The sequence below is a fragment of the Micromonas commoda genome, chromosome 4, assembly GCF_000090985.2.
Source record: "Micromonas commoda chromosome 4, complete sequence".
NCBI classification, from domain to species: domain Eukaryota; kingdom Viridiplantae; phylum Chlorophyta; class Mamiellophyceae; order Mamiellales; family Mamiellaceae; genus Micromonas; species Micromonas commoda.
Genome location: NC_013041.1, coordinates 1,482,471 through 1,508,870, shown reverse-complemented (window position 1 = coordinate 1,508,870; position 26,400 = coordinate 1,482,471). Strand labels below are relative to the sequence as shown.

Here is a 26,400-nt window from a genome sequence, read left to right as displayed (position 1 = left end):
TTGAACCGCGACGAAACAGAGGTGTGACTTTTCTCGGGTGAGCCGACGGGCATCACTCAACAGGGCGCGCCCTCCTAACACACGCAGGACCGCCGTCACACATCGGCCCATCGCTCGTGCGTTTACCTAAGACGATGGCGGAGTTCGATCTCGACGTCGGCGCGGCCATGAGGCTGTACCACGGCGACGACGGGCTGATGCCCACGCTCCAGATCGCGGGTGGGTGCCAACAATGTCGCCTCGTCCGAGAGAACTGCCCCCCCCGCGCGCGTCTTCGCGCGAGGGTTCGGCCTCGCCGCGCCCGCCGCCTCCCGCATCGCCGCGATATTCCCTTCGCGCGTGCGCTAACCCGCCAGATCCGCTCACCCGCCGAACCCTTCCGCGCTCCCCTCTCAGATCTACGCGCGCTCCAGAGCAAAGACGGCAACTCCGATGACTCGAACAAACGATTCCGCGTGATGCTCTCCGACGGCCAGCACTACGTCACTGCCATGCTCAGCTCGCAGCTCAACCCGCTCGTACTCGACGGAAAACTCGAGAAGTTCACGGTCGTCAAGCTCACCGAGTACCTCTGCCAGACGATCAACAACCGCAAGTGAGTTAACGCGCCCTCGCGTCCATTCGATGCACCCCCCCTTTTCTTGGCACCCCGCAGCGCGCACAGCTGGCGTCGTCGTCGACTCGAACGACCCTTCCGCTGACCTCGTTCGCCCCCGATCGAACCGTCCAGGATCATCATCGCGCTCCAGCTCAACGTCGGGGGCAAACCCTTGGACATCATCGGCCAGCCCATCGCGTGCGAGCAAGCCGCGTCGTCCGGCGACGCGCCCCAACCGCCGATGGGTGGAAACCAGCCCTCGGCTCCGCGCACCCTGGGAGCGGGTGGCAACTACGGTCAGCCGCAGAACACCTACGGCGGCGCGGGTGGCAACTACGGTCAGCCCCAGCAGACGTTCGGGAACTACGGCAACTACGGCGGCGGCGTCCCGGGCGGGAATTACGGCGCTCCTCCCGGCGGCGGCCAGCCCCCGGCGGGCCAGCCCGCGCCGTCCTACGGGGGCTACGGCGCCAACCCCAACCAGCAGAACATCCCGCCGCAGTACTCCAACCGCGGTGCCGTGATGCGAAACGAAGCTCCGCACAGGATCACCCCGATCTCCTCTCTGAACCCGTACATGAACCGCTGGACGATCAGGGTGCGGGTCACCAACCAGCCCGCGATTCGAACCTGGCACAACGCGAGGGGCGACGGTAAGGTTCTCAACGTCGACCTGCTGGACTCCGAAGGCGGCGAGATCAAGGCTGTGTGCTTCAACGACACCGCGGAGAAGTTCTCACAGGTTTTCCAAGGTGGTCGCGTGTACGACATCTCCAAGGGGGCCATCTCCCAGGTCAAGAACAAGAAGTACAGCGGGGGAGCCGAGTTTGAGATTCGCCTCGACAACACCTCCCTCGTCGACGAGGTCACGGATCCGCAGGCTGTCGCGAGCATCAAGAAGATCCACTACAACTTTCAGAAGATCGCGTCCATCGAGGACGCCATGGTGGGTGGCATGATCGACGTCATCGGCGTCGTGCACACCGTCGGCGACCTCGCCACCATCATGAAGCGCGACGGCGGCGAGACGAGCAAGCGCTCAGTGCACATCCGCGACGACAGCGGCGCATCCGTGGAGCTCACGATGTGGGCGCCGCACGCGGTCGACATCGGCGGCAAGCTCGAGGCCATGGTCAACGGGGGCGAGCACCCCGTGCTCGCGGTCAAGAACGGCCGCGTGGGTGAGTTTCAGGGCAAGAACATCGGCACCGTCGGCTCCACCAACATCGACGTCAATCCCGACCTCACCGAGGCTGCCAAGCTCAGGCACTGGTACGACGCGGAGGGGGGCGCGACGGCGACGGTGGCCACCCTCGGCGGCGGCGGCGGCGGCGGCGGCAAGGGCGATCGCTGCGTCTCGATCGCGCAGCTCAAGGATGAGATCGCCCAGATCGGGGCCAACCCCCCTTTCTGGGTGCAGTGCCGCTGCCACATCACCTACATCAAGGCTCCCCAGGACTCGGGCCCTTATTATCCCGCGTGTCCGCTCCAGAACGGCGACCGCATGTGCCAGAAGAAGCTCAGGTTCGACGAGGCCCAGGGCTCCTGGAACTGCGAGCGCCACTCGGGTGAGCACGTTCCCCACTGCGAGTGGCGCTACATCCTCAACATGACCGTCTCCGATCACACCGGTCAGCACTGGGTCTCCGCGTTTGGCGACCAAGGAGACGTCATCATGGGCATGAAGGCTTCCGAGCTGCACCGGCTGTACAACGACAACCACGCCGCGTACGAGCAGGCGCTCCAGAACGCCAACTTCACCTCGCACATGATGAAGCTCAAGGTCAAGGAGGACAACTACAACGGCGAGACCAGGCCCAAGACTGAGCTCAGCAGGATCGAGGTAATCGACTACGTCGCCGAGTCCAAGAGGATGCTGGACAAGATCGCCAAGCTCCACGCGGGTCAGAGCATCGACGAGCCACGACCTCCCGCTCGCGGATCCATGGGCATGGGCGGCGCCTACGGTGCTAACGCGGGCATGAACGGCGGCGCTCCTCCCCCGGCGTACGGCGGCGCGGCCGGCGGCTTCGGCGGCCAGGGTTTCAACAACGACGCAGGATGGAACCAAGGCGGAGGCGGAGCAGGGGGAAACTACAACAACTACGGCGGCGACGCCGGCGGCGGCTGGGGAGGAGGAGGAGGAGGAGGAGGAGGAGGCGGCCAGAGCGGCCAGTGCTTTACTTGCGGTCAGACCGGCCACTGGACCAGGGACTGCCCCAACAAGCAGGGCGGTGGAGGCCAGTACGGCGGCGGCGGCGGCAGGGGCGGCGGTTCCGGTGGAAAATCTGGAAAATGTCACAAGTGCGGCCAACTCGGCCACTGGGCCAGGGATTGTCCGGGAGGCGGCGGCGGCGGCTACGGCGGCGGCGGCGGCTACGGCGGCGGCGGTGGCGGCTACGGGGGAGGAGGAGGTGGTGGCGGATGGGGCGGCGGCGGCGGGGAATGGTAAGGGACACGCGCGAGAGGGAAAGAGTTTCGACGTGATGTGCAGTGTGAGTGTGATGGATGGACGTGAGTGAATTTTGAATAAAACCGGAGCGAAATGTTCTCCTTTTTCAGTTTTAGGTTACGCGTATGCGACTCAGTCAGCCCAAAACCACAAAACCGCAGGGTTGCCGTGACCCTTAGCATTATCCGCAAGGGGCTTCCGCGGCGGGACGGCATTCGCAAGCGCGCAAGTGAAGGCGTCGAGGGTAACTCGCGTCCAGTCACGCGCACTCGGGCGTTTCCTTCTCGTTCGAACCAAAAAGGCGGTGGAACGCGTTTAGCATGGCGGCGATGAGCGCGACGAGCGCGCTCGGGGGCCTCGGGATGATCCCGGGGGTCCGGAGACAGTGGGGCGGCAAGGGCGGGATCTCGACCGGCGTGCGAGCGCGCGCGGCGATCGGGGCGCGCGCGGGGGTGTACGCCAAGCTGGGAGAGGAGAAGGTCGGCGCGATCGCGCCCAGCCGCGGCGCGTTCACCGCGGCCGCGCTCGCTCTCGGCCACAAAACCTCGCCCGTTCGCGGATCCAAGGTGGTGGCGCGCGCCAAGGCCCAAGGCCCGGCGACTCCCCTCGCGTCCAACGTGTTCAACATCGCCACGGAGAAGCTCCCGGGCGGCGATAACCTCACCAACGAGGGTATCCTCGGCTTCTTCCTCGCGGGTGTCCTCGGGCTGTACCTCCTCTCGGTGGCGCTCCGAACCTTCGCCGTCATGATCGGCTTTTGCTTCACCGGGTTCAAGTACATCGTCATGGGCGTCGCGCTGGTCCTGATCGGCGTCGCGGCGTCGTGAGAAACATTCTTTTCGCCTCAGGGTCTTCTAGTAGCTTGTCAATGACACCCTAACGCTAAACTCACGCGTTCGAGGCGTTCATTCGACCGTCGACGCAGTCGGCTTGCGGTAGTGCCGCAGGTTCCCCGCGACATCCGTCGGTTTGAACGGCGCAAACTTACCGTACGGCCGGGGCACCCCCAAGCTCTTCTCGTCCGTCGGCACGTACGCGTTCGGCCTCGGCGGCGCGCCGTACCCGTCGTACCCGTCGTCGTCGTCGTCGTCGTCCGCCGAATGCGCCTCCCCGGCGAGCTCTCGCGCCCACCGCTTCTCCGATTCCTCGTCGGGCGCCTCGCCCCGCGCGACCCTCTCGCGCGCCTCCACCAGCCGTCGCTTGAGCACGTCCGCTTCCAACGCCAGCGCCTCGCTGCGCGCCTGGCACAGCGCCAGCTCGGACACCGTCGACTTGGTCGTCTCCTCCGCGGATTGGATCTTGGTCACGAGGTCGTTTACGGTTTTGGCGAGCTCGAGGGACTCGGCGCGGCCGCTCGCAGCCTCGCTGGTCATGCGTCGCACCAGAGCGTCGAGCTCCGTCAGCATCAGAACGTTCTCCTCGATCTCGTCCTCCTTGTCCTCGATGGCGAGCTTGAGATCTTTCATCTTTGCGCGGAGCTCGTCGGCGCCCGGGTCCTTCCCGGGAAGAGCCCTCCACCGCTCGGCGTTTTCGGGCTCCTCCGCCTTCGCGCTGAGCCTCGCGACCCGCCTGCGCTCCACGATGAGATCCTTCCTGAGCCGTTGCACCTGCGCGAGAAGGCCCGGGACGTTCGACGCGAGCGCGGTGCTCGCCTCAACGGACAGCTCGTGTTTCGTAATCTCCGCGGCCAAGGCGCGAATCTCGTCTTCGCGGTTCCGAAGCTCGATCTCGCCGCGGCGCCCGACGTCCACCTGGAGGTTGACCCGCTCGTGCAGCGCCGCAACCTCGTCGTTCCGTTCTACCAGCATCAAACCCGTGTGGTCCCTGCGCGACGTCTCGTGCGAAAACCTCGACGCCAACGCGATCCGTTCCCTGCGGCCCTGGCGCGTCACGGCGTTGAGACCTTCAATCTCGTTCGCCTGCTCGTCGATCCTATCGCGGCTCTCCCTCAACACCACGGCCCTCTTGTTGATGTCCTGCCTCAGCACGTCCCTCGCGGTCATCGCGCCGGTGAGCTGCGCGTGCGCGTGCACCAGCTTGATCTCCTTGTCGCCGGATTCCGATCGGAGGATGTCGATCTCGTTCGCGAGCACCCTGAGCTTCTCGCCCATCTCCGACTTGGTCTGCTTGCCAGCCTCGATGAGCTGCGCGAACTTGTTGCGCTGCGACTGCACCTCGTGGAACGCCGAGACGAGCTCCTTTAGCCGCCTCGCGTTCTCCTTCGCCTGTTTCTTCAGGTCGTCGAGCTCGTTGTCCAGACTCCCCGCCTTCTCCGTCTGTTCGCGGCGCTTCTCGCGCTTGAGCGCGTTCGTCTTGATCAGCCGGTCAACCTGCGTCCGCACGTCCCTCTCGACCCTGTTCCGCTCCGCCTCCTCCTTCCTCAGGTGCTTGATGACATCCTCCAGGTTGGCAACCTGGGCGTACGCCGCCTCGAACTCGCCACCCTTCTCCTTACCCGCGGATTCCTCCGTGATGTACGCCTTCATCTCTTTATCGATGTCGGCGCGAATCTTTTCAATCGCCGCCGACCGCTCCGCGGACACGCGCGTCTCCGTCTTGACGTCCAACCGCAGCTGCCCCAACTCCGTCTCGAGCTGAGGAACGACGTCCGCGACGTGCTTGGCCGCCGCGGCGCACGTGCCGGTCTTACGCTCCGTCCGCTCGAGCTCCTTTCGTTTCCGGGCGTTTCCGTCGGCGATGGCTTTCAAATCCGCATCCGCCGCGGCCAATCGCAGTTCGAGCTCCGTCTTCTCGTTCGCAAGCCTCTCGCGCTCGCGCGTCTCCCGTTCCAGGTCCTTCAACAGCTCGTCCGCGGTGCGCTCCTTCTGCTCCATCGCGATCCCCGCGCGCTCCAGCGTCCCCGCAACCGTCGAGTGTTCCTCCGTTTTGCGCCGCACCGTCTCCGCCTGCCGCGCTTCCGACTCGTCCAGCGCGATGAACCTCTTGCGAAGCGATTGCTCCTGCGCCCGGAGCGCCTTGATCTGCTCGTTGACGACGTCGCACTCGCGCCGGATCTTGAGCGGCAGGTGGGCGATTTGGCTGAGCTCCGCGGCGGTCCGCGTTTGCTCCTCGTCGATGGATCGAGTCAATGTCGTGAGCTCTCGCGTCTTCACTCTCGCGTCGTCCGCCGTCTTGCGCATGTCCTCCATCCGCGTCCGTTCCGACCGCACGTCCTCGGCGAGCTCCGACACCTCCGCCCTCGCGGACGCGATCGCCGGCGCCATCGCGCGCTCGTGCTCGAGCTCCACCTCTTCCAATCGCCGCTTCGCGTCGTTCCTCGCTCGCGTCGCCTCGTACACGTCCATGGACGCGGACTGCTCGCGCTCGCCCGCGAGCTCAGCCTCGGCGACCGCGACGTCGCACTCGCGCCTCAGGCGGTCGAGTTCGTCTTCTTCCTCCTGCGTCAGGCGGTTCCTCGCGGCGGCGCGCGCCGCCTCCAACTCGGCGACGCCGCCCTCGAGCGTTCCGTGGAGCGTCGCGGCATCCGCCTCGAGTTTCACGACGCGCGCCAGCTGAGACCCGAGCGCGTCGTGGAGCTCGCAGTACGCCGCCTTCGCCTTGTACACCTTCGATCGTTCGATCCCACCGGCTGCGAGGAGCGCGTCGAGAACCTGCGGCGACGCGGGGGACGGGGCGAGGGGTGCCGGTGAGACGTGGGATGGCGCTGGGGGGAGGAAGTCTCGGGACGGGTTGCCAAAAGCGGGCGCATCATTCATCGTCACGGGGCGATGAGGCCGGGCGGGTGCGCGCACCTTGAACGCCTCGCTGCTCTCCGGGTCTTCGTCGACCAGCGGTTGGGGGGGAGGGTCGGCCTCCCGTGTCATGGCGCCGAGTCGGTCCCGCGCGCCGCCCGGACCAGCGGCGCCTGGCTGGGATCCGGTGTGGAGGGAAAACCAACTCGAGACGGCATCGGCATTCGGCACGAAAATCCTTCCAGGTTACACCGCGAGGCCCATTTCTTCAACTTCAGCAGCCGCGGATGGAAAAAAAGAGACAAGTGGCCTTTTTTGATTGGCCGAGACACCGAAGGCCCCACTTCGCCAAAAAAGTAACGCCGACGACCTCGGAGCGTCCGTCGCACTCGTCGTCGCGCCGAACCGGAAACAGGCCGCGCGCGGCTTCACCGTCGAACACCGTCGTCCTCGTCATGTCCCTCGCGGTGGTAGCCCCGCATCGCGCGCCCTCCATCGACCCCGCGCTCCGCGCGTTCCTCGCGGAGTGCCTCGACGGCACCGACGTCGATGGCGACATCGGGGAGGTTCGATCGGTCGACGTTCCGGACCTGCCGCGCGCGCTGTCCTTCGACGACGCGGACGTGGACCTCTCCGGGATCTGCGCCTGGCTCGAGGGTGACGTCGGGCTAGCGACGAACGACGACGACGACGACGACGACGACGACGACGACGACGCGCGCGCGCTCGCGTCGACCACCCCGCGCGCGTCCTCGACGTCGAAGAAACGCGCGCCACCGGGTTCGCTCGAGCACGACTCGGTTCGCGCCCCCCCCGCGCGCACGTCGGGCGACAAGCGGGGCAGGCGAGGCGCGCCGGCGACGCCGTCCCGCCGCGACGAACTCACCGACCGCGGCTCCGTCGAGTACTCCGATCCAAACTCCGACCCGAGCTCTGTGGAAACAAACTCCGAAGGCGGCGACCCTTCAAAGGAGGCTCGGCTGCGACGCAACCGCGCGTCCGCCGCGCTGAGCCGCCAGCGCAAGCGTTTGGAGCTCGTGCACCTGCGACGTAGGTGCGCGGAGCTTGAGCGCGCGGTGGCGCACTTTCAGTACGTCGCGCAGTGCGCCTCGGCCGAGAACGTCGACTTGCGCCGGCGCGTCGACGGCGTGACCGACGAGGTCGCCGGATCGAACCCCGTCGTCGCCGCCGTGAACCCCGTGACGCGCCTTCCGATCCCTCGGATGGCGCCGATTCATTCGAGCACGACGCGGGGGCGAAGGACGGGTGCCGCGGACACAGGGGCGGGTCACGCGGACATCGACGGGGAGGACCGGGGCGGGGCGCTGAGCGGAGCGCCAACCGGGACGGGGTGTATAGGCGAAGAACCCTTCGGCGCGGACGACGCGGCGTATACCTTATGCGATATGCCACGCGTGGAGTCGCGTCGACGCCGAGGGGCAGCCTCGCGGAGTAGGCGACGGGTTGAATGCGGGGTTTGGTGCCGGCCGACACAGCTGGCGCACGGCTGGCGGGGATGTCGACGAGCAGAACGAGGGGGACGCGAGACGAGGCTGCGCGCGACGGGATCGGTCCCGAACGCGCCGCGCCGCGCCGCTCTCCCTCTTCGCCGTCGACTTCACCGCCGCGTCGCCCACCCGGTCCCTGCGCGCCTCGTTTACTCTCGCATCGAACGCCTAAATAAACCCGCGGTCCTCGCCGGCGTGGTCTCGGTCGTGAAGACGGCGCAAGTCGATTAGATTGGACTTTTTGTTATTGACAACGCGCGGTGACCCCGCCGCTGGTGTTCTAGGGTCTGTGCATCTTCTCTATGTTGGTGCTATAGTGTGTTTGTTGCTAAAGTCGCCGTGATGTCTAAGTTTGCGACTCCGATGCGTGCGAGCTGCCCTGCGGTGTTATGCTGCAAAAGATTCCCCGAAATAAAATATGAATGTTCTTCGCCGGAGGTGGCCGGTGATGTTGGCCCCCAGCGAGTACCCTGGTTGTTTTACAAGTACCCATGTGTGTTTCCTCAGCCCCGGCGGCGGAGCTTCCATTTGCCAAAGTATTCCATTTGTCAAACAGTAAATAATAGTGTGTCCGGACGTGACGCGCGAGCTGTAATCCCGCGAGCGCGACCGGAAAAGAATGTCTGTCCCCAACCCTTGATTCCCCATGCGTCTTTGTGTGCGTTTTGTACATGTTCCGACGACGCCGCGACGAACGAACGAAAGAGTGATAGTAGTGTACCGCCGTGAACGGCTGCGGCCGAGCCCGACGACGCGATAATATTCGCCGTCGGTATCCTCTCTTCGCGTAAGGTGAGATTTACTCACCCTCACGCGTAGAGTTCGGGGGGAAACGATTTCATCCCCGCGCCAGCCGCCACCACGCTCGTCTCGTACGTAACCGCGGCGCTGTACAGCATGGCGAGCAGGTCCAAACCCCCGCCGTTGCCATACCCGGACCCGCTCGATGACGTGTCGTTTTCCAATTGGACGCCGCCCTTGTTGCCGCCTTTTTCCATCGCGGATCGGCGCCTCTTTGCGACGGGGGCGCCGAGCACCGAGCCGACGCCTCGCTTCTTGTTGGAAACCGTCCCGCGATTTGAGTCGCCCCTCCCGGACGCGACCGCGCCGTCAACCTCGTCGGTGACCGCGGGTGTGGACGGCGAGAGCGGCGGCGTGGGGGTTCTGCCGAGGTTGGACGTCTTGAGGGCCGTTTTCGGCCGTTTCTTGCCTCCCGACGAGCCCCCCGACGACTTGCCTCCTCCTCCTTCCGAACCGGCGGCGGCGGCGGAGACGGTGGTGCCCTCGGAGAGGGCGTCGTCGTCCGCGGCGGAGAGCTGGAACCACCTCGCGCGGCACTGCTGCGCGGTGCGGCCCGTGAGCATCTTGCTGATGTTGCTCCACCTGGGGCCGAGGGAGTCGTGGAGGGACATGAGCTTCTTATCCTCGGGATCAGTCCACGCATCCTTCTTGACGCTGGGATCGAGGTGTCGGCGCCAGCGGCCCATGCACTGCTGGTCCGTTCGCCCCTCCAGGTGCCTGGCGATCTCGGCCCACCGTTGACCGTGCTGCTCGTAAAGCTTGGCGAGCTGCGTGGGACGAGGGAGGGGGGAAAGGGGCGTTCAGTCGTCGGAGGCGGGTCGTCGGAGGCGGGTCGGCGGAGGCGAGTCCGTGCTTTTTTAACGGACGTCACGACGAGTTACGAACCCCGAGGAAGACGTCCGTTAACTTTGAGGGTTCAGGGCTGAACGAGGGGGAAAGGATTTGGGCGGGCGCTCTGGGCCGCGGGGGCTCCTCCGTCGCGCGCGCCGTCGCGCGCGGCGCTGATGCGGCTTCGGGCGCGAGAAAACCCACGCGACTGCTGATCACGCCCAGATCTCGAGCTCGAATCGACGAAGACGAGGCGGGGTTGCTCACCTGCGCGTCCTCTTCGGGCGTCCACTTCTCCTTCTTGATTGCGGGGTTCACCTTGTGCCGCCAGCGCTGCGCGCACTGCTGACCGGTCTTTCCCGGGAGCTCCGCGGCGACGAGGGCCCAGCGGTTGCCGTGAATCTCCTGTTGACGAGTTGAGTCGATCGGAGGTGAGCGTTCGGGGCGGTGACGGACGCGTCCGATGGGTCAACGATGCGCGGGAAGACGCAAGGACGCGGGCGCACCGAGGCCCCAAAAAAAGACTAACAAAGTGTTAGCGGCGTGGAAATTGCGACGGGCGGTGGAGAACGAACCTGCAACCTGGCGAGCTCGGCGTCCTCCTCGGGGCTCCAAACGCTCGAGCTCTTCCCGTCGGACATCTTAACTGTGCTGTGGGGCGCCTGCTGGGGCGCGTCCGTGATTATACGCCTCGCGCGCCTCGTCGGCGGAGGGCGAAAGCAAACGCCGCGGGGGTCCCAAAGACTCCGGTGACGAAAAAACGCCAACAATGGAAGCGCGCCTCCTCGCGGTCCTTCGCTGCGCGCGAGAACCGAACGAACGGGCGGACTCCGACGTGGACTCGCCTACGAAGCGACCTCGCGGGTCGACGCGGCCTGAAGGTCCTTTCCACGTGCACGCGCGCTCGTTTCGAACGAGGCGGCGCGACGACGAATGCCTTGAAAAAAAAAACAACAACTTTGTTGACCTGAGGCTGGAGAAGGCAACAACGTCGATGACGTCGCCATTTCGTGGTCCACAATCGTTGTCGCCAGTGCTTTTGCGCCAGTCGTTGAAATGCAAGTTTTGCAGACTGCGTACCTGTGCAGTCGGTCGAGATCCAGAGCGAAATTTCCGCCGCCAAACCGACCCGAGCGGATGGAAAACAAATCTTCGCAAACCGAGTCGCTTTCGTGGTTCGCGACTCAAAGGAACTGACCGATGTTTTGCCGCGAAGCGGAGATTTTTCCGGGTGCGGCTCTGTGCGACCGGCGAGAGCGACCGGCGGTAACCTAAAACTTTTGCGTTTGCGCAATGGGCCCAGCATGTTTTTGCCGCGGACTGGACCTTGTGACGGGTGCCGTATTTTCGCCTTTTTCAATCGGCCGCGCGCAGCCGGGGTGGTTACCCGCGCGGCGGAGTTTCGAACGTCGCGATGGGCGGACGGCGCACCCCGCGGCCAACGCGCCGACCCGTCGCGATGGCCCTGGCGCTCTTACTCCTCGTCTCGTTCGCGTCGCTCGTCCAGCCCGTCGAGGGAAAGATGACCGCCATCAAGCGGACGTCGTCGGGGGGACCGCTTCGCCGATCGACGCGAAACGTGGGCGGCCAGCCGCGGGCGCCGGATGGCGACGGCCCGGCCGTCTCGAAGCGCACGTATCGCGGCTCTTTCCAGCTCGACGGCGTGCCCTGGCAACGGCACAGGGACCCGAAGAGCGGCAAGGAGTACTACTTCAACGTCGCCACGAAGGAGAGCGCCTGGGACGATCCGAGACGCGCGGCGCGGGAGACGGAGGAGGCGAGGCGCGGGGGTCCGTCCGGTGCCGGTCCGTCCGGTGCCGGTCCATCCGGTGCCGGTCCGTCCGGTGCCGGTCCATCCGGCGACACCCCGCGCGTCGTCAAACGCCCGGGCGACGCCCCGCGCCACCCCAAATCGGCGGTGGATTCGCGCCACCCGGCGGAGAAGTGGTACGGCTCAGGAGACCAAACGAGCCGGCGACCGATGGACGCGCGCGAGGCGTTCCAGCGCAAAGCGGAGGCTCGCGAGCGCGTCCGCGCGGCGAAGAAGTTAGAAGCCGCGAGGCGCGCCGCGGGCGCGCCCCCGGCTCCCAAGCGCCACGGGGGACCCTTCTTCGTCAGCGGCGTCGTCGCAGTGTTCACCTTCTCCGTTCTCTCCTCCGTCGTCGCGTGGCTCGTTCGATCGGTGCGTGCGGTGCGTTCAATGCGAGGGCCGGGGGGGACGCAGGCGGCGGGCGGGGGGGTGGACGGCTCAGATCCGCTCGCCGTGGAGCTTCGCGCGTTGGCGGGTACACAGCTGGCGAAGTGGTTTAAACGGACCAAGGAGCGTTTGCGGCGAAAAATGCGTCAGTTGGCCGAGTTGGTCGCCGACGTCAAGTCGAGCCGGAGCGGCTCGGATGCCTTCGCCAAGATATCGTGCGCCATCACGAACGCGGAACGCGCCCCCGAGCTCGCCGCGCTCGGCAGGTTCCTCATCGCGACGTACTACTTCAACCTGTGCGCGGACAAGTACGGCGAGTACGCGTGGCGGTGGCGATACCGGGAATACGCCGAGCGGTACGGGCTGACGAACGCGTCGGACGAGTTCAGCGGCGACACGGCCGTGACGCCCGTGGGGTTTCCGTGGATCGCCGCGTTCGTGGTGACGTGCACGACGATGATGTGCCACGGCGTGTACCCCGTGAGATGTTCGGCGTTCATGTTGGCGTACGACGTGATGGATAACGTCGGGTTGTTCTTCGACGTCTTCGTGAGTAGACGAAGCGAGTTGAACGAGTTGGCGATGAAGAAGATCGCGCTGTTCGGGTGCACGTGTTTGCTCGTGGCGCACTTCGGCTGGCGGGGGGGCGTCAAGAGGGGGGACGAGCGTTACGACGAGCGTTACGATCCGTTCGCGGCGCTGGCGACGGACGACGACCCGTTTGACGCTGTCGAAGGAAACCCGCGAAGGAGGGACGGACTTAACTTTGGCGCGAGGAAATCCGCGATACTCCTCGCCGCTCGATGCGCGATGGCCGCGCTCTTCTTCTTCGTCGGGTTGGCGCAGATTAAGCGGATCGTCGCGCGGGACTTTGCGCTCTTTGCCCGACGATCGTCCGACGACGTCCTCCGAGGCGCGTACCGAGACGGCCACGACAACAACTGGCTCCTGCTTGAGTTTGCGCTCGCGGCGCCGCTCGCGGCCGGGTGGGGTGGGCACGTCGTGACCAGGGCGCTGACGCTGACGCTGTTCGCGGAGGCGTTCGGGTGCTGGAGGTTCTGGGCGCCGCGGACGTTTCGGCCGGACCACGCGAGGGCGCACTTCGTGACCAACTTGGCGTGCGGCGGGGGTTTGATTTTGCTGCAGGCGTTCGGCTCGGGGCGGTACACCGTGGACAACTACGTGCATAAACACAAGAAGAAGACGTGATACACGAGGGGACGGTCGGAAAGGTTAGGTTAGGTTCGAGTCCGCACGCGCCGGGGCGGCACGGCGAGGCTGCTGCGGAGGGAGCGATACGGTGTGTTTGAATTTTTAATCATCGTACAAGAGGTGTGCGGCGCAAACGTGTGCGTTCACTGTTTGGGCGGACTTACGTACCAGGCCGGGGTTCTAGCATCTTTAAGACGTTGGCTGTCGCATCTTGAAGACGTTGGCTGGGTATGATTTCGCGTCGGGGGAAGGTGTAGAAGTCGCCGGAAGAAGAACTCAAAGCGCTCTGGCGTCTGTCGTTGGCGACCTCAGCCCTGAGCTTCTCGGCTTGTTCGGCAAACTCCTGGGCATAGCACGTCGCGAAGGCCCTGAGTAGCGGGTGAACGGTGGCGGGGTCGACCCCCCAACATGGGTCTTTGCTGAGTTCGGCGCATCTAGCGTCGTAGTGGTCCGCGCGAGCGAGCTTCGAGGCGTTGCTGGCGGCGCGTCCGCACTCTTTGTTCACCCGCGAGAGCGAGAAGAGGTCGTCGACGTCGAGGTGACGCAGCACCTCCGACTCGAACACGACGGGCAGATGCCGCAACAGCGCGCCGAGCGCGCCGCCTTCGTTCGATATCTTGATCCTCTGGCTCCTCCTCGGCTCCATGGCGCGTGCCGGGCGCGGTTCGGAAGTGAGGGGTGCCCTCAGTCGTGGCTTTCTTCCCCCTGTCAGGTTATAACTGAGCTGCTGAGCAAGTGATGAGAGATCGCCGCGGTCAACGATTGTTGACGTTGGAATCGCCGCTTCTTCGACGGGGTGCCGCCTTTTCCCGCTCGGCTCTCCCACAAAACATGGCGCTCGTCGGCCTGAACGCGGCGGCCGACCAGCTGCAGATAGCGCGCGAGTTCGCGGTGCTCGGCGACTACGACACCGCGCGGGTCTACTACCAGGGCGTGCTCACCCAGGTCTCGAGGTGCGCCCCCGTCCCGTCCATTTTTCAAATCCGCTCCCCGAGTCCCAACCTTTCTCGCGCCCCGCCTCCCGCGCTTCGCCCACGCCCTGAACCCGCGCCCCCGCCCCGATTCTCCGCTACCGTCGCAGGCACGTGAACAACACGGAGCTCGATGCCGGCGCGGATCCGTTTCGCGTGGGACGGTGGCGCGCGGTCCAGCGGCAGCTCACCGACGAGCTCGAGGCTGTGACGAACCTGGATGGCGAGCGAGGGATGTTCTCGACGCGGCCAGGTTCCAGCGCGGCGGCGGCGCGCGCGCGCGGGCTCGTCCCGCACGTCGCCGCGAACCTCCCCGGCCCGGTGCAAGAGGGCCCGCTCCCGCCGTCGACGAAGGCGCGCGCGGGCGCCCCCCCCGGACGCGGGGGCCCCGCGACCGCCGGACGCGCGCCGAGCCTCTCCAGGGACGAGGAGGAAGCCATGTGGCGCGGCGGCGGCCGCGCGCGCAAGGAGAACCGCGCGCCCTCGCCCGAACGCGACCCCGACGTGTGGAGCGCCCCGACCCCGAGGGACTCGCCCGCCAAGGCGCCCCCGCGGCGCGACGACTCCAGGCTTCCCGCGTGGGCTCGAAGGGACCCGGGATCCAACGGTGCCCACTCGTCAAACGAACCGGGTCGGGGCGTCAAGAAGAAGCCAGTCGCGTCGTCCGGGTACGGCCAGCGCAGGGATCCCCGCGGCGGGGCGAAGGCCGCGATCGGGAAGGCACGCGCCGGGGATGACCCGTTCGAGGCTCGCGGCGGACCCGACGCCGCGCTGGCGGAGAATCTCCGCCGAGACATCCTCGAAGCGTCGCCCTCGGTGCGATGGGACGACATCGCGGGACTAAACGACGCCAAGCGGCTGCTGGAGGAGGCGGTGGTGCTGCCGCTGTGGATGCCAGAGTACTTTCGCGGTATCCGTCGGCCGTGGAAGGGGGTGCTGATGTTCGGACCACCCGGCACGGGGAAGACGATGCTCGCGAAAGCCGTCGCCACCGAGTGCGGCACCACGTTTTTCAACATATCGTCGTCCACGCTGGCGTCCAAGTACCGCGGCGAGAGCGAGCGCATGGTTCGCATCCTCTTCGACCTGGCGCGTCACCACGCCCCGTCCACCATCTTCATCGACGAGATCGACTCGCTGTGCACGAGCCGGGGCGCCAGCGGCGAGCACGAGGCATCGAGGCGGGTCAAGTCGGAGTTTCTCGTGCAGATCGACGGGTGCAGCGCCGTCGACGATTCAAACGACGATTCATCTTCCGACGGTGACGGTTCGGGCGGAAAGAAGGTGATGGTGCTCGCGGCGACGAACTTCCCGTGGGACATCGACGAGGCCCTGAGGCGTCGACTGGAGAAGAGGATCTACATCCCGCTGCCGGATGCCGAGGCGAGGAACGCTCTGGTGAACATCAACGTGCGAGGCGTCGAGGTGGCGCCGGACGTGGACTTCGACGCGCTCGCGAGGCGAACCGAGGGGTACTCGGGCGACGACATCACCAACGTGTGCAGGGACGCGGCCATGAACGGGATGCGGCGGAAGATTGTGGGTAAGAGACCCGAGGAGATACGGGCCATGTCGAAAGAGGAGGTGGCCGCGCCCATCACGATGGAGGACATGAACGAGGCGCTCAAGCGGATCCAGCCCAGCGTCGCGAGGGAGGACGTGGAGCGACACCTGGAGTGGCTCGCGGAGTTCGGCAGCACGTAAGTCTTAGCAACCGCGTGCGCCGGGGATGAAGCGAGTGAATGAATGACGAAACAAAACGACTCGGCTAATCTCGAGCCTCGGGTACGACGCTTTCCTCCCCGCCCGTCTACCCCATGGTGGCGCGCTTGAGGTTCTCGCGGAACGACGGGTTCGTCGCCGCGAGCAACGGCCACAGCGCGGTCATCACGACCTTCTTGTCCGCGCTGTAGTTGGTCTTGTCGAAGCCAAGAAAAAGTTTGACCGCGACGAACACGTACACGATGCTCATCACCGCCGGATTGAACAGGCCGCCGATGATGGGAATCGGCAGCCCCATCGTGGTCACCGAGCGCGCGCCGCGGCCGCTCCCCCGCCTCTTCGCCGCGCGGCCGAGCATCGCCGCGTGGGTTCCCGCGCGGATCCCCGCGCCGGCTCCGCCGTGACGATGGAAGAACCCCCCGGAGAGCGCCGCGCGCGTACCGAGCTCGCGCTCGCGACGCGCGCGGGCGACGCCGCGCGCTTCTCGGCGCGCGTTGCGGTCGGGATCGCGACGGACGACCGCGCGGGAACCCACGCGGGCGATGGCGGCGCCGATCGCGGTGGACGCGGACATGCCGTGTGCCTGCCGGGGCGACGCGTAGGGGAGACCCTGACGCGTGAATGGAGTGCCAAGTGGATCCGACGTGGCGTCGCTGAAAGGTGAAAACCCTGTTGTTAGTCCCGGCCATCAGAGCGATGGGGCGCGGCGCCGACGCTCGACTCCTCGGGGCGGCCGTGACCGCCCCGCCGCTGAACGACATCGTTCAACTCTCGCTCGCGTCCCGCGCGTCCGCGGACGACGCCCCGACGGACCCGCGCGCGAAGACCGCCAAGGCGCGGCTGCGCGACCTCGCGACGTCCGAGCCCGGCACCGGCGTCGCCGACCGCAACGCCCTCGAGCGGTGCGCCAACGTCGTGACGTCCGCGCCGTTCTTCCTGTGCGGCCGCGACGTGCTCCGACGCGCGGCGGCGGAGAAGCAGAGGAGCATCGAGCGCGACTGGCGCGACCGCGGCCTCGGTCTCCACAGCACCCGCGTCGACGACTCCCTCCCGCCGATGGACCACGAGAAGATGCGCAGGTTGGGTTGGGCGCTCGTCGGCGTCGGCGTCGCCGCGGTCGCGTACCACCTCGCCCCGCGCTCCAAACGCGCGCTTCGAACGACGCTGCGAAGGGTCGACTACACCGCCATCGCGCTCGCGTCGATGGCGGCGTCGGACGCGTACGGGGACGCCGTCGGGGCGCGAGCGGCGCGGAGGTCCGTCGTTCGCGTTCCTCGCGTCGTCACAGACGCAACCGTCGCGGCGTGCGTCAAGTTCCCGCTCATCGTCTCCGCCGCGCACTGCGCGCTCTCCGAGGCGGCGTTCTACCGCGGCGCGCGCGTGGGGCGTCGAGGGGCGGGCGGCGTTCATCACGAGGGAGGGAGTGTTCGAGGGAGCGAAGGGTCGGACGGCGCCAAGACATGGCGTAAGCACGCGGCGTTTGCGAGCGCGGCGGGTTTTTTCTTCGTCGCCGAGGAGGTGTGGCCGGATTTCCCGCTGCTGCACGCGGCGTGGCACGTCACCGGGGCGGCGGCGATGTACACGGGGACGACGTGCGCGTTCGGCGAGCACGTGCCGGCGTCGCCGGGGTGAGGGGCGACGAGGTTCGAGTACGGCGCGGCTCTCTAAATTGGATCGTTACAAGTTTTTCTAACCAGTAGACTACAAGTTGTCGAATCGATCGATGGTCGTCTCAAGGCGCCGAGGGGTCCACCTCGGTGGTTCGCATCAGCACGCGACCCGGCCGGGTCTCCCTGCGCACCGCCCCAACCTCGGACGGCGGCCACAGCACGTGCGATACCCTCGCGTCGAGCAGCGCCAGCGGCACCGCGCGGCCGTCCCCGTCCACCCCGGTCCCCGCCTCGACCCTCTCGATCCAGCAGTGCCCCCTCGGCACCTTGGTCACGTCGTCGTCCGCCGCGCGCGTCACCCAGTCCCCCTCCAGCGCCACCAGCCTGCGCGTCACCCACCGATCCTGGTTCGAGGGCGAGCGCAGGTACACCACGTCCCCGCGCGCGAACGAGAACGTCCGCGGCGTGACCCTGTCCAGGAGCACCAGGCGCGCCGAGGTTGGGGATGGGGATGAGGACGACGACGACGCCTCGCCCGTCACGCGCGGGTCGCCCCCGATCTTCTCCCGCGGCTCCGACGCGTCCGCGCGGGCGACGGAGACGATGCAGTCGTTGATCGTGATGAACACCGGGACGGTGAACGCGACGTTGGCGGCGCGGCGCAGCATGTCGCCCCGCCCCGCGCCCCGCGCGCGCAATTCTATTGGCTGGAACACGCGTGAGTGCCGCGAGGAGAGAAAAAGCTCGTTCTCATTTTCTCCCTTCTCCCACACGAGCTCCGCCCCAGCCGCCGCGCGGACATGGCGAAGTTATCGGTCGGGATCGCGTCACTGTGCGTCCTGCTGCTGCTGCTCCCTCCTCCCACGGCGCGCGCCTCCGGGGTGCAGCCCGTCGGGCAGGTGGTGGATCACCCGGTGGGTCAAACATCGGGCGGCTCCAGATCCGACGGCGACGCCGCCGACGCGCTCGACGCCGTGCCGAGGGAGACGCTGCAGTCGCTGTTCAACTGGGCGATCAAAAACTCGGACCCGGAGAAGCTGGCGGACATGGCGCGCAGGGTTCGCGACGGCGAGCGCGTCGATGTCGGCGCCCTGCCCGACGCGAACCGCGCGTCAGCACGGGCGGTGCCGAACCAATCGCGATGGACGACCGAGGAGTTGGAGCAGAAACGGCGGGACGTCCGCGAGGTTCTCGACGCCCTGTCCAACCAGCCCACCGAGGCGCAGTACATCAAGCTCGCCACCGGCATGTACACCAACGCGTCGTTGCCAAAGGAGGACCGGATCCTCGCCCTGGACGAGCTCAAGGAGCTGGTGCGGCAAATCGACAACGCGAACGACTTGCACGCGCTTGGCGCGTTGGCGCCCTTAATCCACGTCGCCCTCGACTCACCCGGCACCGAGGACGAGGACGTCGCCTCCGCCGCCGCCTCCACCCTCGCCGTCGCCATGAGCAACAACGCGGAGGTGCAGGCGCTGGTCCACGCGTGGCGACCGCCGGATCAAACGGTGGACCGGTTTCGACGCAAGACGCTTCGAAGAGAAGACGGCACCTACGACGAGTGCGACGACGAGGCGCACGAGCACTGGGGCGTGGACGACGTCGCGGACGTCGGCAAACGCGACCCGCACCACTTCGCCGCCGACCGTGCCGGGCACTACGGCGACGAGACCGTTCACGACCCGGGGTTTCGCAACGACGTCGAGCATCGCGACGTCGCCAAGCGGCGGAAGACGGCGCGGGCTAACGACGACGAACTCGTAGCCAGACACGGGGACATCCGCGTCGGGGACTGGCCGGAGCCGAGGCTCGGGGTGGAGGCACGGCTCGCCAGGCTCGCGCTGGACGAGTCCGTCGCCGTCGAGCGAAGGGTCCGGTGCATGTTCGCGTTGGGCGCGATGCTTCGGACGTCGCCGCTGAGCCGCCGGTCGTTCTTCGCCGCCGACGGCGCCGCGTTCATCGTCCAGGCGCTCGCCGACGACGTACCGTCTCGGGTGCGTGTCAGGGCGCTGGTCATCGCCACCGACGTGTTTGAGAACCCCACGGTGCACGTCACCGGATCGAACGAACGAACGTTGGCGACGGGGGAGCGGCACTTGGCCATCAAAGGCGTGGAGGCGTTCGCGCGCCTCATGCGTCGCGGGTCGCGAGACTCGAGGGAAAAGGTGCGCCGTTAATTTTTTATTTTTCGTATCGTGTGGGCAATTAGAATGACATCGTGTGTGTTTTGTTCGCAGGCGGTGCACGCGTTGAAAGCCGCGATGGCGGTGGACGAGTCGTATCCGGAGGAGCGCATGAGCGGGCACGTGCTGAGGGAGGCGAGGGAGAGGGGCGTCGGTGAAGCGCTGAGGGCGGCGGCGTCGTTCTTCCACGCCAACGCGCGCGAGGACCCGGACGTCGCGGAGTACATGGAGGAGGTGGCGAGGGAGGCGGAGGATCTGTCCGCCGTCGTCGCCGCGCCCGAGCCCGCCGCCGCGAACGACGAGCTGTGACCGATCGCCGCGGGATCACGATAGCTCAGTTCGGTTTTACGTTCGCTCTCATCTATTCAAGCTCGTTGCTATCGACGCGTCGCCGCGCGTCGCACGTTCAGTTCAGTTCCAACCATGCGTATTGGTGTTTTCCCCTTGTCCGTCTCGCCAAAAAAATTGAAGAGACCAATTTAGAGGCGATCGCGGGGACCGAGCTGGGGCTCCTTCTGGGGACCGACGGTGATGGGGAGCTTGGCGTCCTTGGAGCCCTTGGCGCCGAAGACGAGGCACGCGGCCGGGCCCGCGAGCGCGAGGAAGGAGTACATGGCCTCGCGCCTGCCGAGTCCCTGAGCGGCTTGCTCGAAGAACTTCTCCTGCTGATCCGGGTAGCGCGCCTTGGACTCGACGCCGTAGACGTCCCAGCTGCCGGTGGTGGATTCCACGTCGCCGAGGTCGAAGTAGACGGACTCGTCGCCGTACTTGGCGTTGGTCTGGACGGCGCTGTTTATGAGGTGGGGGAAAGGGATGGGGGGGGGGAAGGTCAGCAGATTGATAAAAACAGAACGTGATGGTGGCCCGTCGTGAGGGCACGATCGCCAGGCGATATCTCCCCGACGCACGCGCGCCGGAGGACGGCGCCGACGGGTCGGCGCGACCGGCCGCGGTGCGAGATGCCCGGGTTGGCGCACGCGTCGGGTCGTTCGGGATCCGAACGCCTCTCGACGCGCGGCGACCGGCGCCGTCCCCGTCGCGGCGGGCGCGCCTTCCGTCCCACTAGGTCCACCGCGGGCGTTGCCGTGCAACGGGAGCGATGTTAAAGGATTGCGTACCGGGCGGTGCGGCGGGCGGCCTTGGCGCGCACGGCGACCTTGGCGCCGACGAAGGTGGAGGTGGAGGAGGCGATGCAGAAGGCCATCTTTGCTTTGATCAAAGTCGGTGAGCTGTTGAGGTGTGCTGAATATGTCGAGCGGCGCGCGGGTCGCGCGGTTAAGTTCCTTCGCCTTCTGCTGGGTGGAGGTGGAGTGGATGCTGAGTGGATGGCGCCTTCTGATTGGTTCCCGAAATCACAGGATTTCATCGCTCGTCGCGGATTGTTCACACTGGGCGAAATTAAACCGCGAAACGACGAGTCACGAAAAACGATCGGCCGGTTGCGAAATCCGGTCGGCACAGCTTTTTGGCAAAAGTGAAAACGCGAGGGATGCCAGCCCAGTCCAGTCCAGTCGTGACCAGCGGCGCAACTACCGATTGGCGTTGTGCAACACAAACGACGTTGAAACTAACTAGCTAAATACGAAAAACCTCCCCTCGATCAGATCTCCAGCGCCCTCGCGATCCGTCCCGCGAGCGACAGCACCTTGAACGGCGCCCGGCCTCGCACCCTGCTCACCGTCTGCGGGCACGAGTCCGTGATCCAAAAGTTGTCGAACATGTCGCTCTCCGTGAACCTCTCGTGCTTGTCGTTGGGGAACACGCCGTGCGTGCAGAACGCGGACAGCGCCTTCGCGCCCCTGGCCTTGAGAACCTTGCCGCACTCGATCAGCGTGCCGCCCGACTGCACGAGGTCGTCCACGATCACGACGTGCTTCCCCGCCGGTTCGCCCTCCTTCAGCGTGACGAGCCTCTTGTCGCCCTGCCGCACCTTGGTGCACACCACCTCGTCGAAGGCTTCGAAGAAGGTGTGGAACCGCTTCATCGCGCCCTCGTCCGGGTACGCGATCACTACGTCCGACTTGTCCGGCAACGCGGCGATCTCCTCCAGGAGCAGGGGAATACCCGTCTCGAAGCACGGCGTGATGTTGTCGCCGAAGTAGAATCGCTCCTGCAGCGCGTGGATGTCGAAGATGATGGTGCTGGTGGGTCCGCCGCGGGACATGGGGATGTTCGAGAGCATCCTCGCGAGGGTCACCGCGGTGGGCACCTCGCCCTCGCGCTCGACGCGCTCGGCGGTGCCCGTGGGGAAGAAGGGGAGGATGAGCGTGAACGACGCGATGAACATCTTCGGGAGGGAGTAGATGACGGAGATCTGCTCGAAGATGGTGTCGGGGTTGTTGAAGGAGGCGAGGAAGGCGACGTGCTTGCCGCGGATCTCCTCGGCGCCCTCCACGAACAGGTTGGGGAATCCGTCCGGGAACTTGGCCCAGGACACCTCCATCGGGCGGATGGTCAGCTTCGTGGGCTGCGCCGCGATCGAGTGAGCGAGCTCCTTCATCTGGGGGCAGTAGTAGAGGTACTTGATGCTCGGGTCGCCCCAGGGGCCGAACGAGTCGCGGCGCGTGCGCTTTGCTTCATCCATGGCGGGTCGCTTCGGAGGCTTCGACGAGCCCTCGGGCATCCACGTGGGAGGCGGCGGCGACGTCGCGTTTGAATGAAATGAAAACCTCGCCGCAGTTTTTCAAAAACGTTAGCCGGGGCGTTTTCACAGGAAGGGGCGGCCACCAACCATGGCGACGCCAGAGCAGGAGATGAACGAATACGAGGCTGAACGCGCGCGTCGCATAGCCGCGAACAAGGAGCGCATGCGCGCGCTGGGCCTCGGCGCGGGTTCTCGCGCGTTCGATTCCGCGCTCGCGCCCATCGACCCCAACGCTCCACGCACTCTCGATCCCTCCAACGGCGCTAAGAGGCCGCGGAAGAGGTACGAGCGCGCGGCGGCCGCGCGGCTGAACGGCGGGGGTGTCGGCGCGAGCGCACCTTCCGCGAGGGAGTCGCGCAGGCTTCGCGGGTATCGCGCGGACTCGCGCGAGATCGCCCCGGGCGACAAGGCCCGCCCCATCGTGGACGTGGACGGCACGAGGCTCGCGGACGCATCGCTGGAACTGGAACGCGCGGTGGAAGCGGTGGAGAAGGACGGGGCGAAGCGACGGGGGATCGCCTTCCCGGACCCGCGATGCCGGCCAAACTCCACCGTCGTCGCGCCGTTCACGCTCGCGTCCACGCGCGTCACCGTCGTCTCCCTCGGCGCCATACACCGCGGCCCTTTCCCGCGCAACTACTGGTCGTCCAAGGGGTGCATCTACCACCACCCGTTTCCGGTGGGGTACCGCGCTCGAAAGGTGCACTTCGGCAGGGAGTGGGAGATGCGAATCGACGCGGGCGAGTGCGGCCCGTGCTTCTCCGTTCTCAACCTGGCCACCGGCGAGTGCTTCACCGGGGAGACTCCGACGAAGCCGTGGACGAGGGTGTGCGTGAGCCTTCGGCTCGGGACGCGAATATCCGGGCCGCAGTTTTTCGGATTCAGCGACCCGGTCACCATGCGCGCGCTCGCGGCGCTGTGCTCGCCCGCCGAGCTCCGCAGGTGCCTGACCAAGGGAGAGAAAGACGGGACCCATGGGGACGGGGACGTGGACGTGGGCGCGGGTGCCGAGTCTGGGGTGCCGACCAGGGTGCCGATGCCGCTCGAGCTCGCGGTTAAAGAGTTTGCGACGCTCGACGGCGTAGGGGATAAGACGGCGATCGCCATCGCCCGGAGCACCGCCTTCTCGCATCTCGTCGACGTCGACGGGATCGAACCCGCGTACGAGGGGCGCAGGCTGAGGGGCCTGGCCGAGCTGATAGAGTGCGTGCGCGAAGGGGGCGCGCGACCCGGGGAGGGCGAGGCGTTTGTCCGGTGGTGGCTCCAATCTTCGCCAGAGTTACCGGCGGCGACCACGCGTTGGCCGCCGTGGTGCGCACGGATCGTCCCGAGGGTGATGGATCAGCTGCGGGGGGTCGTGGAGATCGGGGCGGCGGGGCGCGGGGACCGGCGGCGCTCGGGCCGCAAGCGCGACGAGGTCTGAAGGTACCACCGTAGTGCTTTTCAATTTCAACGAATGACGACTCCTGTTTCACGACGAGTCACCGAGCTCCACCACTCGGACCGGCGCCCCGATGTCGACGCGACACCCAGTGACCACGATCGGCGGCGCGCTGTGGCGCGTCGTCGCGGGTTTCTCCGTCGTCGAGGCGTGTTCGCTGTACCAGGGCGCGTTCGGCGCGCGCGTCGACCCGGAGGCGGAGCGCCGCGGCGCGCGAGCCGATGCGCCAGGTCCGTCGTCGTCGTCGTCGTCGTCCACTGGCACGGGCGGTCGAAATCGGCGGCGGCGGCGGGCTGGGACCGACGCGCCCGAGTGCGCGGATTGCTCCGCGGCGCCGTTCATCCTGCGCCAGGTCCGGAACATGTACCTGCGCGGCGTCGTGGACGACGCCGCGTTCGCCGGGTCGGTGACGTTCGAGGACCCGGCTGTTTCGTGCGAGGGCATCGGGGAGGTGCGCGAGGCGTTTCGCGCGGCGTCGCGGTTCGAACCCAGGGAGCTCGAACCCGCGAGCGTGACGCAGGTGGCGGATGACACGTACGTGGTGCGCGTGTGCCTCGCCTGGACGCTCCCGGTGCTCGGCGAGACGCGCGTTCCCTCGGACGTCGTGGTCACCGTCGTGACCAAAGAAAAGCGCGAGGGGTTAGCGGCGGCGAGGATGGCGAACGACAAGGACGGCCTGCCGGCGGTCGGGGTGATCTGGCGCGTGGAGGAGCGATGGAACGGCGCGAGACTCCTGGAGGGGTTCCCGTTCGACTTTACCCGACGGATCGCGGGCCTGGTATCGTTCGCGGCGACGCCGGCTCTGTTTGCCAAAAAATAAAGTCACGTCTTACGTAAGCCGTCTTACATCGTCGCGTCTCATCACGTCACCTCCACCGGAGGAGCACGAGGATCTTCACCATCTCCCACACCGCCTGGACAACCGTCGGCCGTTTCCGCACCGCCGCGAACGTGGGCGGCGGTCCCATCTCCTCCTTACGCGTCGTCCGGGTCATCGTCCCCGCCACGTCTAAAACGTATCGCTTACCCGAGTCGTTCGCGTCGTCCAACCGTTGGTACACCTCGTGAATCGCCGTGCAGGGCACCACCTCCACGTCGGGGCGTATGTCGTGCGCCGCGCACAGGTCCATCGCCTCCTGCGTGGCGCGCACGCCCCCGATGGCGCTGCCGGAGAGCGTGGACCTTTTAACGCCGACGGCCCTTCCCGCGAGCAACGCGCCGATGAACCCGGTGTGCAACCCCAGCATCACCTGCCGTCCGCCCCGGTCCACCAGCAAGGCGCGGTACTTGGCGTAGTCGTGGTACACCGGGACGGTGTTTAAGACGAGGTCCAGGGTTTTGGCGTGCCTCGCGAAATCGTCCGCGTCGGAGGACACGACGAACTCGTCCGCGCCGCAACGTCGCGCAAACGCCTCTTTGGATTTGTTTTGTGAAATCACCGTGACGACGCACCCTCGCGCTTTCGCGATCTTCACCCCGAACTGACCCAACCCCCCGAGGCCGACGACGCCGACCCTGGTCCCCATCCCCGCGCCGAACGCGTTGATCGGGTCGTACATCGTGACCCCCGCGCACATCACCGGCCCGGCGAGTTCCAGGGGATACGACTCCGGGATCTTGACGCCAAAGTTTTCGTGGACGACGAAACGATCGGTGTATCCGCCGAGGGTCTGCCTGCCCTCGGGAACTTGCGCCGCGCGTCCGTGTTTGTCGATTCCGCCGTACGTGGCGACGTTGCCCGCGGCGCACCGCTGCTCCTCGCCCGCCTCGCACGCGGCGCATCGTCCGCACGAGTCCACCATGCACCCGACGCCGATCTTGTCCCCAACCTCGAAGCGGGTCACGTCGCGGCCCACCTCGCTCACCACCCCCGCGATCTCGTGTCCCGGGCACATGGGGTACTGCACCGCGCCGGTGACGCCCGACATCTGCCCGGCCGCGAAGTGGAGGTCGCTGTGGCACACGCCGCAGTACTTGACCTCGATGACGACGTCGCGCGGGTTGGGTGCGCGTCGACGCATCGATCTGATGGTGAAGTCGCCCGCCGCGCTGTCGCACGCCAGACACAGGACCTCGATGGAGGCATCGTTCGTGTTCGTGAGGGGGGACTCGACGCCGGGTTTGAGCTCGATTCCGAGCTCGACGTCCACCTCGGAGGCGTCCATCGCGCGCGTCGGCGTCGACGAATGTTGGTGGTGTCGTGGTGTCGAACGGAATAAAGCGGAATAAAGTGGGATATTCTGCGGCTGTCCTGTGGCTGCGGTTTATTTTGCACAATTTGACGACTGTTTGCATGTGTCACCCACGGCGCACCCGCCGTTCAACCGCCGTTCCCGTTTAGACGGGCGTCCGGTGCCGGAATTCGTCACTGGTGGGCTCGGAGACGACGATGGGCTGGACGGAGGCGGTGGAGGCCGCGGGGTCGCTGGGTGTGACCCCCGAGATGACCCCGCGCTTCCTCGTCGCGGTCCTCGTCGCGATCATCGCGCTCCGCGTCCTGCACGTCGCGTTCGCGCCCCCGCCCCGTCGCCCCCTTCACGG

General features: G+C 66.6%; 17 protein-coding genes across 17 annotated transcripts; 9 read left to right on the top strand and 8 right to left on the bottom strand.

Moving 5' to 3' along the window:
• Positions 1-134: 134 nt before the first annotated feature.
• On the top strand, positions 135-3,157 carry MICPUN_105511 (predicted protein; the record flags this gene model as incomplete). Its single annotated transcript, XM_002501913.1, has 3 exons — positions 135-219; positions 397-595; positions 731-3,157. The coding sequence occupies 3 exons, from the start codon at positions 135-137 to the stop codon at positions 3,048-3,050; spliced, it is 2,604 nt and encodes an 867-aa protein (XP_002501959.1). The 3' UTR covers positions 3,051-3,157.
• Positions 3,158-3,370: 213 nt separating this feature from the next.
• MICPUN_58224 (predicted protein) lies at positions 3,371-3,939 on the top strand (the record flags this gene model as incomplete). The annotated part of the gene is made up of 1 exon (XM_002501912.1): positions 3,371-3,939. One exon carries the CDS (start codon positions 3,371-3,373, stop codon positions 3,875-3,877), a length of 507 nt encoding a protein of 168 aa, XP_002501958.1. The 3' UTR covers positions 3,878-3,939.
• A 16-nt stretch (positions 3,940-3,955) lies between these two features.
• Positions 3,956-6,874, bottom strand: MBO2 (coiled-coil flagellar protein; the record flags this gene model as incomplete). The annotated part of the gene is made up of 2 exons (XM_002501502.1): positions 3,956-6,661; positions 6,803-6,874. 2 exons carry the CDS (start codon positions 6,872-6,874, stop codon positions 3,956-3,958), a joined length of 2,778 nt encoding a protein of 925 aa, XP_002501548.1.
• Positions 6,875-7,142: 268 nt separating this feature from the next.
• Positions 7,143-9,289, top strand: MICPUN_58222 (predicted protein). Its single transcript, XM_002501911.1, has one exon. The coding sequence runs from the start codon at positions 7,198-7,200 to the stop codon at positions 8,479-8,481; it is 1,284 nt and encodes a 427-aa protein (XP_002501957.1). The 5' UTR covers positions 7,143-7,197; the 3' UTR covers positions 8,482-9,289.
• MICPUN_105509 (predicted protein) lies at positions 7,143-10,520 on the bottom strand (the record flags this gene model as incomplete). Its single annotated transcript, XM_002501501.1, has 3 exons — positions 7,143-9,818; positions 10,147-10,284; positions 10,455-10,520. 3 exons carry the CDS (start codon positions 10,518-10,520, stop codon positions 9,060-9,062), a joined length of 963 nt encoding a protein of 320 aa, XP_002501547.1. The 3' UTR covers positions 7,143-9,059.
• An 818-nt stretch (positions 10,521-11,338) lies between these two features.
• MICPUN_58220 (predicted protein) lies at positions 11,339-13,285 on the top strand (the record flags this gene model as incomplete). Its single annotated transcript, XM_002501910.1, has 1 exon — positions 11,339-13,285. The coding sequence occupies one exon, from the start codon at positions 11,339-11,341 to the stop codon at positions 13,283-13,285; it is 1,947 nt and encodes a 648-aa protein (XP_002501956.1).
• Positions 13,286-13,448: 163 nt separating this feature from the next.
• MICPUN_58219 (predicted protein) lies at positions 13,449-13,934 on the bottom strand (the record flags this gene model as incomplete). The annotated part of the gene is made up of 1 exon (XM_002501500.1): positions 13,449-13,934. One exon carries the CDS (start codon positions 13,932-13,934, stop codon positions 13,449-13,451), a length of 486 nt encoding a protein of 161 aa, XP_002501546.1.
• A 185-nt stretch (positions 13,935-14,119) lies between these two features.
• Positions 14,120-15,963, top strand: KAT1 (microtubule-severing protein katanin 60kDa subunit; the record flags this gene model as incomplete). Its single annotated transcript, XM_002501909.1, has 4 exons — positions 14,120-14,241; positions 14,370-14,495; positions 14,682-14,913; positions 15,007-15,963. The coding sequence occupies 4 exons, from the start codon at positions 14,120-14,122 to the stop codon at positions 15,961-15,963; spliced, it is 1,437 nt and encodes a 478-aa protein (XP_002501955.1).
• Positions 15,964-16,069: 106 nt separating this feature from the next.
• MICPUN_58217 (predicted protein) lies at positions 16,070-16,555 on the bottom strand (the record flags this gene model as incomplete). Its single annotated transcript, XM_002501499.1, has 1 exon — positions 16,070-16,555. One exon carries the CDS (start codon positions 16,553-16,555, stop codon positions 16,070-16,072), a length of 486 nt encoding a protein of 161 aa, XP_002501545.1.
• Positions 16,556-16,677: 122 nt separating this feature from the next.
• MICPUN_58216 (predicted protein) lies at positions 16,678-17,613 on the top strand (the record flags this gene model as incomplete). The annotated part of the gene is made up of 1 exon (XM_002501908.1): positions 16,678-17,613. The coding sequence occupies one exon, from the start codon at positions 16,678-16,680 to the stop codon at positions 17,611-17,613; it is 936 nt and encodes a 311-aa protein (XP_002501954.1).
• Positions 17,614-17,779: 166 nt separating this feature from the next.
• MICPUN_73820 (predicted protein) lies at positions 17,780-18,079 on the bottom strand (the record flags this gene model as incomplete). Its single annotated transcript, XM_002501498.1, has 1 exon — positions 17,780-18,079. A coding segment is annotated over one exon (300 nt), but the record flags the coding sequence as incomplete, so codon positions are not given.
• Positions 18,080-18,391: 312 nt separating this feature from the next.
• MICPUN_58214 (predicted protein) lies at positions 18,392-20,083 on the top strand (the record flags this gene model as incomplete). Its single annotated transcript, XM_002501907.1, has 2 exons — positions 18,392-19,756; positions 19,829-20,083. 2 exons carry the CDS (start codon positions 18,392-18,394, stop codon positions 20,081-20,083), a joined length of 1,620 nt encoding a protein of 539 aa, XP_002501953.1.
• A 29-nt stretch (positions 20,084-20,112) lies between these two features.
• PSAH (photosystem I subunit VI, chloroplast precursor) lies at positions 20,113-21,063 on the bottom strand. Its single transcript, XM_002501497.1, has 2 exons — positions 20,893-21,063; positions 20,113-20,563 (listed from the first exon to the last, which is right to left on the bottom strand). The coding sequence occupies exons 1-2, from the start codon at positions 20,976-20,978 to the stop codon at positions 20,254-20,256; spliced, it is 396 nt and encodes a 131-aa protein (XP_002501543.1). The 5' UTR covers positions 20,979-21,063; the 3' UTR covers positions 20,113-20,253.
• Positions 21,064-21,374: 311 nt separating this feature from the next.
• MICPUN_81070 (predicted protein) lies at positions 21,375-22,358 on the bottom strand (the record flags this gene model as incomplete). Its single annotated transcript, XM_002501496.1, has 1 exon — positions 21,375-22,358. One exon carries the CDS (start codon positions 22,356-22,358, stop codon positions 21,375-21,377), a length of 984 nt encoding a protein of 327 aa, XP_002501542.1.
• A 148-nt stretch (positions 22,359-22,506) lies between these two features.
• Positions 22,507-23,841, top strand: MICPUN_58211 (predicted protein; the record flags this gene model as incomplete). The annotated part of the gene is made up of 1 exon (XM_002501906.1): positions 22,507-23,841. The coding sequence occupies one exon, from the start codon at positions 22,507-22,509 to the stop codon at positions 23,839-23,841; it is 1,335 nt and encodes a 444-aa protein (XP_002501952.1).
• A 91-nt stretch (positions 23,842-23,932) lies between these two features.
• MICPUN_58210 (predicted protein) lies at positions 23,933-24,679 on the top strand (the record flags this gene model as incomplete). The annotated part of the gene is made up of 1 exon (XM_002501905.1): positions 23,933-24,679. The coding sequence occupies one exon, from the start codon at positions 23,933-23,935 to the stop codon at positions 24,677-24,679; it is 747 nt and encodes a 248-aa protein (XP_002501951.1).
• A 171-nt stretch (positions 24,680-24,850) lies between these two features.
• On the bottom strand, positions 24,851-25,922 carry MICPUN_69704 (predicted protein; the record flags this gene model as incomplete). The annotated part of the gene is made up of 1 exon (XM_002501495.1): positions 24,851-25,922. A coding segment is annotated over one exon (1,072 nt), but the record flags the coding sequence as incomplete, so codon positions are not given.
• Between the last annotated feature and the right edge of the window lie 478 nt (positions 25,923-26,400).

Bases quoted from the DNA above. Each gene is read 5' to 3' on its own strand.
- MICPUN_58222 (XM_002501911.1), top strand. From the start codon at position 7,198: ATGTCCCTCGCGGTGGTAGCCCCGCATCGCGCGCCCTCCATCGACCCC.
- PSAH (XM_002501497.1), bottom strand. From the start codon at position 20,978: ATGGCCTTCTGCATCGCCTCCTCCACCTCCACCTTCGTCGGCGCCAAG. The intron at 20,564-20,892 runs GTACGCAATCCT...CCTCATAAACAG, and splicing joins GCCGCCCGCCGCACCGCCCG to CGCCGTCCAGACCAACGCCA.